General features: G+C 42.4%; 1 protein-coding gene across 1 annotated transcript; it reads right to left on the bottom strand.

Moving 5' to 3' along the window:
• Positions 1-1357: 1357 nt before the first annotated feature.
• Positions 1358-13982, bottom strand: LOC105384929 (splicing factor 3B subunit 1). The gene is made up of 21 exons (XM_011555226.3): positions 13808-13982; positions 13096-13358; positions 12761-12887; positions 12400-12479; positions 12066-12269; positions 11687-11876; positions 11042-11295; positions 10529-10718; positions 9859-10142; positions 9273-9476; positions 8619-8817; positions 8014-8172; positions 7346-7638; positions 6771-6929; positions 6179-6367; positions 5558-5740; positions 4455-4633; positions 3831-4076; positions 3344-3556; positions 2835-3051; positions 1358-2392 (listed from the first exon to the last, which is right to left on the bottom strand). The coding sequence occupies exons 1-21, from the start codon at positions 13833-13835 to the stop codon at positions 2234-2236; spliced, it is 4020 nt and encodes a 1339-aa protein (XP_011553528.1). The 5' UTR covers positions 13836-13982; the 3' UTR covers positions 1358-2233.
• Between the last annotated feature and the right edge of the window lie 123 nt (positions 13983-14105).

Here is a 14105-nt window from a genome sequence, read left to right on the forward strand (position 1 = left end):
ATATCAAAGCTATAACTATTATATTTAAATAAATAAATACTCCTTTGCCTGTCATTGTTCAACTGCAGCAGTGAGAAGACGCCGGTGGGCGATACTTTATTTTTGTAATGTTACTTCGAACGCACACGCGACGATTTTGTCAAGAAAACCTAATATTCCCAGTGCCCCACGTGATATTCTTCCCATATAAGAGCTCTAGCAAGTCTCCTGTTTAATCTATGTTTAGTTGTTCCATATATTGCTCATTTAACTCTAAGTACAGTTCTCCCATATTAATAATGCGCATGCAAATCTTCGCAAACTGTCGTATTCCCGGAAACACCCGAATCATTGAATCGTCGAGCCTTAAACAAAGCACTTGCATTTTGATTCTTGTTCGAAAGAAATAGTAGTCAATATCATGTGACACATAATCGAAAACAATTTGGGCGGTCGGTGGCTGTCACCGATCAGTCAAAGGTCTCAAGGTCAAGATCAATATTACTTTTGTGGAATTATAAAGAGCTGCAATTACACATCGTTCTTGTTATTTTTTTCAAATGTGAATTTAATTTCAACTTTAATTATTTTTGACGACGCCATATTATGAGGCACATTTAAGAATAAAATATACGTCACATTGATAGACTTCACTTTGCCAATAAAGCCACACCCAAAAGACCAAGTTTGTAATTGTAATATTATTGTGAATGATCAGCGCTGTAAATACTTTTGAACTGAGATTTTAATGTAAACATTTTTATTAATGTGAAATAATCAGTGCTGTAAATACTTTTGAACTGAGATTTAAAATTTTTAATGTAAACCTGTGTTTGAAATCCATTTCTCCTTATAATATAAACCTTGTGTTATTCAAACCTTCTTTCATCCATCTTTACATCAGCTTCAGTAAGACACTTGAAAAGTACCTACTGTAAGATTTTCGAAGTAAATTTTAATATTATGGAATATTATGAATTATCGAATCAAATTTCGTTACTGATAAATCAATTATCTCATTTAGCACCAATTACATAATTCTACTAAAATTTCATGAAGAAAATGCACTTAACCACTCTAAATACATAATAGTTTTCTAACGCTCGGGAATACGACCGTTGCCGAACAATGACGAAGATTTCTATGTGCATTATCAATTTTGGGGAACTGTAAACAAATGTTTCTTTTACTTAATTTAACTTGAATTTTTTTACACATGAAGTTTATAATAAGCCCTATAGTTTGTCTAAGTTTCGTCTAGTCATTCAAAGAAACATTCCCTTAAGCCAATGCTGTATTGTATTATTAGTTGAAATCGAATTGTATTATATTCATTATTTATTTATCTAAGCTTAAAATAAATATCCAAATGTTTAAGTTTAAATTTTTTATTTATCACTTTTACTGAAGAACATAATAGTTTCTATTGCGAAATGCTTTGAGTTAATTTTAGCTACAAAATATTACGTTTTCAAAAGTAATACTGCTACTATCAGGCAGGATGAAAGGTATACTTGGTTTTTGTATGAACTTTAAATATTCTGCAGCCAAAATTAAGCTTTATGTTGCTGTGAAAATGTTAATATTTTATTTGGTTCTTAGATATCGTAACTCAATTCCGGACCTACACCACATGTTATTATTATTGCATTAGCCTAACCATGTAAAAACCTACCAAAATTCAACTTCAATGTGTCCCCAGTAGACAAACTGTTCGCTTATAAATTGCGTCGATTGAGCCCAAAACTAGCAAATTGTGAACATTTAACATACTAAAACGATACACCGCTAACTCAGGCAGCGAACAATTTTCCTACTGGGGAGGCAGCAACAAGTGCTGATAGACTGTATCAGATAAAACGTCAAAGTTTTTGCGTTTACTTCTCATTTAATGATTAACTGGAAACCTATTAATCATCTAGCTTACCTAAACACAGATTCAGCCTTGTAAAACAGGTCATATTTGAAACCACAGGTTAGATCTCAGATCTCGATCAAACCCTGTATGTATTGTGCAGTAACAATCATAAGAACTTACGGCTGTACAAAAACCAATCATTGCCTCAACGCCCCCACTCAGGGGTGTTAAAATATTAACATTTTCATCCACCATCCAACTAAATACAATTTCCACACGCTTAGGACAAACCCCATTAGTGCGTTGCATCGCGTCGTCTTCTAATCATTTTTTATGCCACGCCCGCTCGCGCCACTTCGCACCAATGCGGCCTCACCCTCACTAGCCTACCCTAGCCTACAGCAAGTAGTCGAGCTCGTAGCGCACGTAGTGGTTGTTGGGGTCGTTCTGCAGGCGCGGGTAGCCGGCGACCAGCGCGTCCTGCCCGCCGATGTACAGCGTGTTGTAGATCTTCCAGTACACGTCGCGGACCTTGCGCGCCGGGTGGAACAGGCCCTGGGGGGTGAAGATTGAGGTTAGATGCGGTTTATGTTGGTTTATCGAGCATGTTTCTCTACAGGGTGTTGAAAGTTGTTTACTAGGAAGGACCCCTTGAGTCACCCTCTTTAGGCTTGCACATTTTTGCAAACCTTTAAAATTCAGATAAAACAGGGAAAGGTCAGGGGAAACATAAATTTGCTTAGATTTAATGGTTCATAGGTATGATGTTCTATTAGATATTTGTGGTCTACAATAACCATCAGCACACAACACATCCACTGCTAGAGGCCTTCTCTCTAAAGAGCACCACGAAATGATATCCTCGCTGTTTCTTATTTAGCCATAACTGGTACTTAGACGAGGCGATAAAACGTGATATCTTCAGCCTTTGTCCTACGACTATGGGATACCGACAACCCAGCAACTCATGCCACATTCCCCGTAAAACAAATCTCACCTGTAGCGCATACTGCAGTATCTTGGCCGGTCCGAGCGCGACCCTCATGCCTTCAACCGCGTCCATGAAGGCCTGCACCAGGTGGGGCGAGGTCTCGAAGATGTTGGGCCACACGTGGTTCAGTAAGTGCACCAGTGCGTCTTCGCAGCCGAACCCGTACACCCCGAGCGCCATGTGCTTGATGGCGGCGCACGCGGTCTGACGGTGCACCAGGTCTCTGGAAGAGGGAAGTAAGTTAGTGAAGTGGCAATAAGTTAAGGAAATAGTTTTTTTTTTTAATGCCTATTATGATACAAAAGAATTTAATTTAATTAATTCATCGCTTTTATCGGAATAATACAACGAACATAACGGAAAACGACAACCATGGAGTCTGACCTGATTGTAATTTGCAAACATTTTTGAGTGACATTTGCAGTGTATTTTGTGTCGCCTCTGGCCACTACTTTAGGCATTATACCCCCTTTCGGCAAGAATAATAGCTAAAAACAATCAAAATAAGCTCTCACCTGTCCATCAACGCGTCTTCAAGCAGCGGGCACACCGCATAGATATAATCCTTGCCCATCTCCCCTATATACTCGAACAGGAAGGACAGACTCTTGAGCACTCCATTCTGCACGTTGAGCTCGGGCACGCGGTACTCGTTCATCAGCGCCGGCAGCACCGTGAACGGGGAACAGGTCTCCGCCACGATGGCGATGGCCACTGTTGTGCACACTCTGTGGAGGGGAGGGGGGATTAGTGTTGGATTATGTATGCTTTTATTTCTACAGGTAGACGCCATTAGAATGGATAGACAGCATGAAATGCGTGCTAAAAAGAAAGATCTCTGCCGAGAAGTGGGCTTCTTCATTTCATTTGCAAGAATTGCATTTGGAGTATTCTAGCTAGGTAAACCTTTATAAAAGTAAGGTAAATATTTAAATTATGTTTCTGAGACTTAGCAACTGCAAATGTACATAAACGAAAATGTAATCCATCACCGATGCTCACCTGTTCTGCCGCTCCTGCACCTTCAAGTTATTCAGCAGCGTCGCCAACACATCATGCGGCCCGATAGCCTTGGCTATATACCCGAAGGTGTTCACAGTGGCTCGGCGGATGGCCTTCTTGTGCGCCTTGAGCAGTTCGAGCAGCTCGAAGCAGATGCGCATCCACTCGCGCGCCGACACGAACTCGGGCCCGCGGTCCGCGATACGACCGACGAGGTCGATGCAGTTCTCTTGCACTTTCTCGTGTCTGGAATATTAGGTGATGGTGTAGATTGGATTAGTGGGTTGGTTTGGTTGTGAGGTTGTGGCTTTAATATGAGCTGACCGACCTCCAGTAGCGGAGGCACCAGAAAAAGAAGACTTTAATATGGATGTATTGTCGTGGTCAGGTTGGTAATATGTCAGTATCATCAGCCTTCCATCGCCTGCTGCTGGGTATAGGCCTCCTTAGTAGTGTAGTTTTGCTTACTTGCCGTCACTGCGGCCGCATTTTTGCCAATAACCTAGGCTACTACTCCAGAATACACACGACACAAAAAACCTTGCAGCCACATTAAGGGGTCATACAGTCAACCGATGTAGAGTAGAATCATAAATAGTTTTTAGACAATTATATCATACATACCTGTTTTTCAAAATAGGCGTAAGTCTGGGCAGCAGATCTTTGATGGGGGGCGTCATCTTGGTCATACCGATGACGTTGACGATCGCCTTCAGCGCGCCGAGAATGGAACCCAGGACCTCGGGGTATTCTTCTCCGAGGTATTCATACAGCACCACACCCAAGTGACCCATGAGTTTTTCCTGTAAACAATGTTTGAGTCAGACAGGATTTTATCATGTTGCATGGTTATAAAGAAGAATGGCGAAATCTGACCCGCTTTGCGTAAGTTTGCAGCCACTAACCAAACCTATTTTAAGTTATTGATAAAAATGTCTACTATCAGAGAAAAATATTTAAAAAAATCTAAACCATGGGGTTCATGAGATATTAGGGTTCAAAAGTAAATTAATTAATATATTTTTTTTCGTTACATAAGTTTTTGATGAATAGTACACGCACAAACAAGTTTTATAATCTAAATCATGAGATTCCCAATACATAGTGCATCACAAAATGTATTACATGATTTTATTTCTGCAAATAATATCAAGATTATTTTTGCACATTTCACACTCGGAAACCTATTTTTATAAAGAGATCAATTTCAAAAAATATTTCATTCTATTCAAGTTCCCGTTATTCCGAAGTAACATAGAATACTTATACTTATCCAGGAATTCCCACGGGAACACTTTTAAAAACTATTTTTAGCTCAAGGGTAACATCTAGTACAGTAGAAAGACTTGATCTTTCGGCACTTATATCTTCGTTCTCCCATGCCTCATAATAATAAAATTAATACCAGTATATACTGTAGTCACGGACTACACATCAGTGTATGTTTCATCAATGGCTGCTCTGGGTCATGGCGCTATAGAGAAATTGCCATTCTTCTTTTATTTAGGGGTGCTGATGTTATCCGATTTTTTGTATAAATAAGTTAAAATTGCGTGACACGACGCACAAGTAAATAAGAACAAGGCTGGGAATAAGTACACAATGCGGCGTCATTCGGTCTTGACGTATTTCGCCTGCACCTTCAAGCGCATCTCAATATGGCATCTGATCACTTTGTTGCTATTTTTCGAGGTCCAATCTATTACACATTAATCAAGTTACGTTACCTCCTGACAAGTCTTCATGACGACGGCGATGCGCGAGATGAGGTCGGCGGCCTGCTGGCGCACCTTGGCGCTCTTGTTGTTCATGCGCCACAGGATGATGCCGCAGATCTGCGGCAGGTACGGCTTCACGCGCTTGCCCAGCTGGTTCACGATCGTGCCGAACCCGTTCAGCATTACCACGTCCTTTGGGAGAAATTAGTAGTTAATTTAGTGTGCTTAAAAGTATTGTCAGTTACTGGTTGGCAATATGCAAGCTGGTAAAACGACTAGCGTCACGTTCACTCCAATGGAACATGTGCGAGTGGTAGGGAGACGTCGACGACGGCAGTGGATGATGATGATGATAAAACATTAGAGCGCGGCTGTCTCCCGTGATAAAGAGGCCATTAGTGGCTGGATGAGGAATTCCGAGAACGAGGACTGTGTCCAGCAGTGGCCGACGACGACTACGGTCAGCCTCTTTACCTATACACATCTATTATAACTATAACTATCTATTTAACACACCATTTATGTTTGAATTAAAGTAGCATGTACTTTGTTTTTGAGTTTGTCAAGGTACTGAAATACTCTCATGCATAGCTACTTATGAAGGTGACTATACCAGCTGATGCTCCATACCTCAGTGGTCTGCTCCTGGAAGGCGTACAATATGCCATCGATGAGCGCCTCCTCGAGCTTGGAGTCTATATCAGCCGCGCCGAGGTTGGCCAGGATCTTCTCTATGGACTCCATCACCATCTTGCGGTACTGCTCGTTGTCGTCTTTGAGGTCGTCCACGATGCGGTTTATTATCTCGGAAGCGCCGACCTGTGGGCAGAATTATTGTTGAGTACACTACCGATTTATTTATTTGGCTAAGAAGTAATATGTGTTTTAAATGTTATGGTGTATTTTTCCCGCAAACATTTTCTTGACCTTCAATACTTCCGAGTTGAACTGGCCTAAGCTGAGCCGCTGCCGCCGTCAGTTTCGGTTTGTTTGTTTATTTGATTTCACATTCGGTGTGTGTGTGTGTGTGTGTGTGTGTGTGTTAAGCTGCGTACAGACCGGCCCAACGAACGCCAACGGACTGTTTTCGTTGACCTTCGTTGCTGCAATCTGCCCTGTATTATGTATGATAAATATCCATCGTTGGGATAACCTTTGGCGTTCGTTGGCCCGGTCTGTACGCAGCTTTAGCAATGCACTGAATAATCGTTTTTCTTTTTACCTTGTTAGCGATCTCCACAGTGGTATCGACGAGCTGTCGGTAGTTGCGTCTGTCGAGCGCCATGCGGTGGTTCCAGAAGTGTTTGAAGAAGTGCGGCAGGATCTCGTCCATGATGTACTGCGGCTCCACGCCGTCCGTGCCGCAACACTGCTTCACTACCTGCGAGGGGGCACCATAATATACATTAATACAGGTATTTGTTAAAATGCGAAAATAGTTGGACTGATTTGGCTATCTTTGGTTTTGAATGAAGTCTAGAAAAGGCACATGAAATAAAGAGCAACATTGATAAAATGGGCTAGCAAAAATAAGACAAAAACTAAGCATGTATTAATCAGTGATCCACTTTAGCTTTATTTGTGCTTGCGGAAAATCTTGCCGCTTCTTTATCGGACTATAAACCCATAAAAATGGTGCCTCAGTCCTACTTTGGATTATTTATTAGCTGAAGATGGTAAAAGTATACGACTAGCTAGTCTCTTGCGGATCTCGTAAAGTCAATTCCGGTATCTTTAGCAGTGAAATAGACATAGATATAAACCACAATAGTAAACAAGTACGCCAAACACACATACCTTCAACACAATCTTCTTCATCTCCTCATCGGGCGACTGAAACTCTCTGATCAGGATCAGCATCACTTCCCTCGTATAGTAGTTCGCATATTCAGCATCCATCAACGGGATCAGATATCCGATAGCCTTCAAGAAAGCCGCGAGTCCCTTGCCCCGGTGCGTGCGGATACCCTTCCAGAGGGGCTTGAGGACCGAGTCGAAGGACTCGATGCCGTAGGGCGTGGCGGCCTCTGCCAGCGCCGCGCTCGCCAGGGCTGTGATGGTGCGGACTTTTTGTTGCTCGTCCACTAGACCTGTGGATGGGAGGTTAGTGTTGTACATTGCTTATAAGGATAGTCATTACTATAATTTTATACGAGCGATTATAAATTCGTTATTTTAATTAAATAAAATATATTCTGAATTGATTGGAAAAGTATGGTGAAGGAAAAGATTGGGAGGACACCAGTACATCTAAATTATTTAATCGTAAAGATGCATTGCAAAGTATTGGAATAATACGGCGATTATAGTCATGAATCAGTTCTATAGGTACTAAGCTATTATATTTTCTGTGCTGATAAATAAATAATCCTTGTGACCCTTGACCGAGAACGGAGTGTTGTGGCTCTAACTTTCGAGAGCTATATACATATACATCCCGAGTAAATATAAAACGTTAACGTTACCATGTTCAATGATCTCGACGAGCGACTTGAGGTGCGGCAGGATGGCGCAGCCCATGAGGATGGCGATCTGCTGCACGATCTTGATGCCGGTGTGGCGCGCCTGCCACGACTTCTTGGAACGACACACGGCTTTTAAGAACGGCAGGAGCGACGGGATTCCTGGAGAGTTTAACGGGATTCGTGAGTTGTTTATTTATACACTTTATTGTATACTCGTATGTGAGTAGGTACAAGAAACTAGGTACATATCTGTTCCAAATATACTACAGAAAGACTACGGGGTTTACGTAAGGGTGTAAAAATCCGCAAGCGGAACTGTCATTCCTCCACTGGACCGACGCGACGACGACCTTAGACAGGTAGTGGTTGGATGAGGAAGTTTGAGGACAGAGTGTTCTGGTGCTTTTTCCGAGTCGCCTAAGTCCAGAAGTGAACGATTAGAGGTTGAAGATGATGATTTAAAGGTTTTGCCCTGCTTCGTGTCAGTTAGTTATCCCATGTTTCACATTTAATCTTGTTCTCTAATTTTAAATATTATATGATACACGCTTTGAAACGAGTAACATTATTTTCACACATTAAAATACAAAGTCTAAACCACTCACCCAAAGCAGAAGCCACGACGGCAAACGCTCTAGCCGTCGTATTCCTCACGTACTCATCAATGTTATCTATATCGGGCCGCATGGTGGAGATCATGGTGGCGAGCCCGGCCGCCTTGGCCAGGTTGGAGATGATCTCGCGGCCCTCCACGCGCGCGTAGTAGTCCTCGTCGATGAGGAGGGGCTCGATGACGACCAGGATCTGTGGGGTGGGGGGAGGGGGTTTGAAATTGAGAGTTAACACTTTTGTGATAAGCAAGGCTGAAACTCTGTCTAAACAGGCGGCAGCCTCGTCTTCTTTTAAGTCAGTAATAACCTTTACATTTTACAAGCTATAATCATATTCCATTATTGAAATATATTTTTTTAAGGTAATAAATAAGGCTGCATTTCCAGTAGGCCAACTATTAGCCGCCGACTGATTTAGGACCGATTTCGGATGCCGAGTGTCACAGTTTGCTGATTTTACGTAAAATCTAGGTATTAAGGCTAGTAATAGACATAGTACTAATAGTACTATGAACGCAGTCTAATGGGAAGAAAAACTAAAAGCTAATTACAGATGGCAATTTTTTCTCCCCAACAATGTAATTGGTCTTCCCCATTGCTACTAAATAACTAAGTTTAACACTCGTATTAAAACCACCAACAACTCACCTTATGCACATACGGGCGCACCAGATCATCCAGCTTGTACAGTATCCGGTCGATGACCTTGACCAGCAGATGTCGCTCCTGGTCCTCGAGCGTGGGGCTCATCAGCAACGGCAGGATCTGGTTGAACAGCGCGCCGGCGCCGAACTCGCGCGCCTTGTCCGTGATCTGACGCAGGGCGGCCTTGCACATGGGCGGCGTGCCGTTCTGGGGGAGGGGGTGTGGTTATTAATGAGTAGGTATAATCGAATTTATAAATGTTATGTTAGCTAACATTGTTGATATTGAGTCATTGAGAAATTGTTTATCACTCGTTTTTATGTATTAACTGTTGGCCCACAAACTAAGACAAAAATGGTGGGGGAAAAGTGCTCTATGACAGAACATTGGTCAATCGAATGTTGGTGAACAGTCACACTCATGTGGATGTTTGCTTTAGTGCAGATATTCTGTCTATTATTTTTTGTGTTTGTATTGCTACTACTAAAAGATTTTAACTATTGAAAAGCTTTATCAATTTCTATGAAACTTAGCGAAGAACACCAGGCAGACACACATTGTCTTCCCCTACACCTCATTCACAACCCACCTTGATCTTAAGCAGCAGCTTCATGATCTTGCGCTCCTTGAGGTCTTCGGGCGAGAGCGCGTCCTCGTCGACGTCCACCAACAGTTTGTCGAAGTACTGCGCGTCCTCGGGCTTCATGAAGGGCAGCTGCGAGGCGCCGCGCGGCTGCGGGTCCAGCAGGCGCGCCGCCGCCGCCGCCGACCCGCCCGCCTCCTCCGTCTGCATGAAAAATCCGATTGGGGTACCGGCCAGCGGCGTCGGCGTAGCGGTCAGCTTACGAGCCGGCGTCCGAATCGGAACGTAACCTGAACAAGAATATATATAATCAGAATGGGGAAATAAGGGATGGTCTGTGTTAAAAGCAATCACGACGGTTAAAAGCATAGGTCCCGTTGCAACGGCATGAGACAATTTGTTTCATCTGAAAGAGAAAGTTTAGTGTTTTAATAAATTTGTTTTGAACTTTTCGTAACGCAATTTCAATCTCAAATCTCAACACATGTATGTATACGATAAAGAACCGCTATTTAGTCGTCGCTGCCGGTTGCGTTTTATACATGTGTCCTGAAACTAAAGTTGGCATTAATTGACTACGGTGTTTCAATCAGAGGTTTTCTTTTCTTCAATCAATATTTTAACTAGGAGGTTACTAAATAAAGTTTAAGAATACGTCATAGTTGCGGTGACTTACCGGCAGGGGGCGGTAAAACCTTGTACCCGGCTGGGAACATGGCGTCGAGCTCGTCGTCGCTGAAGGGGCGGTTGCGCTCGTCGATCTCCTTCTCCCAGCGGTACGCCTGCAGCTGCTCGGGCGTCATGGCCGCCACGTGCCCGGGCGTGGGCGTCGCCAGACCCATGGCTTTTACGCCCACCGGCGTCGACTGAGGGGAAAAAATATCATTTAGTTAAGTATCCTACTGAAAATACCAATTCAATTTGAGTTTAGAAAGTAGTGTAGGAGTCCAGTTAATGTTTATATGGTTTGCAGCACAATACTCAGTGCTAGACACAGCTACTAAGGTAAATATATTGAAATTACGAGTTGTATTTGTTGTTTCTTTTTAACTAAAGTGTCAATGCCGGTATCGCCAGCTAAGATGAAGATGGCCAGACCACCAAAACAAAGATGATAAATAATACAAAAGTTTGAGACCCAGACCACTGGACACACTGAAAGGAACATAAATAATAAAACAATACTCACGCCGCCGGGAGTGAAAACAGGCGTGTGCGGGGTGTGCGGCGTGCCGTGGCTGGGCGTGGCATGGCTGGGCGTGGCGTGGCTGGGCGTGGCGTGCGCGGGCGTGGGCGTGGCGGGCGCGGGCGTGGCGCCGGGCGTCTCGTCCCAGCGCGAGCGTCGCTTGGTGCCCGGCGTGGGGGTCTCCTGGATCGTGTCGACGCCGGCGCCGCGGTCCGTGCGCGGGGTCTCGGCCCAGCCGCTGTTGTGGCCGGGGGTTTCTGTGGGTAGAATTTATGTTTTAGTAGAATTCGCTGATAATAATGTGACCATGACTATCAATATGCCGCAACTAGTCGCAACATGATATTATAGACTCCGCTTATTTTAAGCAGTTGCAGAGATACAAATACAGGTTTTAAAAACTACAACCTATTTTAATCTAATCTCCCTAACTGGCTCGCATGTGACGCGATGGTGTGTTGGTTCCGAGAGTTGCATGTCACCTTTTACATCAAGTCCCTATAATAATCTATTCTTACCTCTATTTTCCAACCATTATACATAATAGGTTTAGTGTAGACTAAACTATACGACATGCTACTTTCATAAAAATCCTTCCGTTTAACTTGTAAATATTACAAACAGACAGAGTATGAAACAACCACTCACCACGATCAGTCTTGGGCGTCTCGTCCCACCGGTTCCTGCGCGAGGCGTGCTGCGCGGGCGTCTCGCGGCCGGGCGTGGCGTGGCCGGGCGTGGCGTGGCCCGGGGTGGCGTCCCACACGCGGGCTGACGGCGTCGCGCCGGGCGTCTCTCCACCGCGCGTGGCTCCGGGTGTCTCTTCCCATGCACCGCGCTGGGGAAGAGGTGTAGTGTGAGGATATTGTGTGGTGGACTTGGAAAGGGTACACTTGCATGACATGACAAGGATATCCTCAATAAGGAGAAAGTATAATTTGTTCTTGAAGTTAGTAAGGTGGTTTTTTCATTTAAAATTTAATTATCATATTCATTCATAATTGAACTGAATTTAAAGGCATCTTACCTCATTTTCCCATGAAGGTGTGGCTTGTGAACTTGGTGTGGTTGAGATGGAGAGGGTGGGTTTCTTCACTGTGGGTGTGTCTTCAGAGCTCTGGTCCCAGCGCCCCTTTCGCTTGGCTTGCGCAGGCTTGGCCGCCTCGCCATTTGACTGAGCTACTGGTTTGAGGGTTCCTTCTCGAGCTCTTTCTATTAGCTTTTTTCTCAACTGAAATAAGAAGTTAAATGTTAATGATTTTTTTTTGTTATAATTAGTTAAATATTAACATATTTACGATATATTTTATTTTGTAAAATGGAAATATTTCATAACATATTGTAAGAGTGTTTTTACTCACCTCAGTTTCCTCAGCTCTTAAATACTGCTCTTTCATAATTTCTGTGTAGGTCCTAGATCCAACATCTGGTGTTTTACCACCTGCAATGATAAAAAAAATATAAATTATGGATGTCACAAAACATGGAAATTGGCCAACCTGATGCAACCTTCTTATTTACAAAAGGTAGAATTTCCCATTCTAATTTTGGAATTCAGGTTGCTATTCAACCTGCCCACCAGAAATTCATAATATTTGCAACAAAGTGAAAGTTGGAGAAACAACTCACTATTATTTTACAAGTATTATGGACTGGACTTTGTATTTTATTTAATAAATGATTTGAAAGTTATGGACAATAAGTAAATAAATTTAACATTACCTTCAGCAAAGGGATCCATTCTTTCAGGTGATATGATCATCCTTCTTCTCTTCTGGCGATATTCGTCTTCTCTGTCAGCGATGGTTGGTCTTCTTTTGTCAGCAAATGGGTCATAGTCTTTATCACTCTGTAATAACATATTTATCAATAAATAAAGAGTCACTGATTGATAAGATATCTAGCTGATAGCTATCTTGAGAGTTTCGGAAATTGAAACAGGTTTTCTTTAGAAATTTCATAATAATTAAACTTTTATTGAAATTTTCACTTTGTTGATAAATACTCATAGGACAATTTATGTAAAACTAATAAAAGAAAAAAATAAAAAAAATTACCTGTGCAATGTCATTGAGTAAAGACGCAGGAGCAGTGTAGCCGGAGCCCTTCCGGGAGATGGGCACATTCTCCACATCCTCATCCTCAATCTCGTCATTGGCAGCGATGGAGGTCACATAGCCCTCATACCGCGACTTGCCTTGTCCCCCCGAGTTGTCATAGATGTCACTGTCATAGTATCCATCTTCCAGTGACTTTTTTGATCCATTCTCGGGCAGTTCATTCTTCTTAGCTTGTATTTCTTTTATCTGAGCTTCTATGGCTGTAAAGTACAATAATGGTTAATCAGTTATTAATTTATTGAATAGTTATGTGGATGTGTTCAAGGGTTGTGAAAGAAATGTGGATTATTAGCAAGGCAATTTGCTTTGGAGGTATCATAATATGTTTAAAAGCTGGAATCATTTTTGTTATATGCATATTTCAGTAGGGAGACACATGAGACTAAGATCTTATTTCCCTTTCCTTACAATATCAACAACTTTGCAAGTGGAGCACGCCCATTTGTATTGAGCACGATAGAGTAAAACTAACCCAATTTAATTCGTAAGGTTAGGGACATTAAATTTATGCTATACTTATGGCGATTATTAGGTGAAGTTAATAATACCGGATAAATTCAGTAACATAAAACGACCGAAGTTAAATAAATAGACCTATTTACAATGGCAAAGCGTTGCGTGGATGGTTAATTTAATAAATATACCATACCTTCGTGTGTCCTAGGAATTTTCTCCATTGTGATATTAAATAATACACAGCCACAAGCGATACAGTTCTAATAATATCAATAAATGCAATTATTCACTAACTAGAACGAAACGCATTTTATTTATTCACATCACATCACCGCCAGCCATTTTCGATTCTGTTTTTTTTTCATAGACAATATACAAAAAAAACAACTGTGACCACAGAAGCATGGTACTCTGTGAGCGAGCCACACATTAGGTCAGTGGCACTGGCACTGGACCACACTGCTAATGCTCCTTGTTTCGATATCGTTTAA

Source organism: Plutella xylostella, chromosome 10 (genome assembly GCF_932276165.1).
Source record: "Plutella xylostella chromosome 10, ilPluXylo3.1, whole genome shotgun sequence".
Classification (NCBI taxonomy): domain Eukaryota; kingdom Metazoa; phylum Arthropoda; class Insecta; order Lepidoptera; family Plutellidae; genus Plutella; species Plutella xylostella.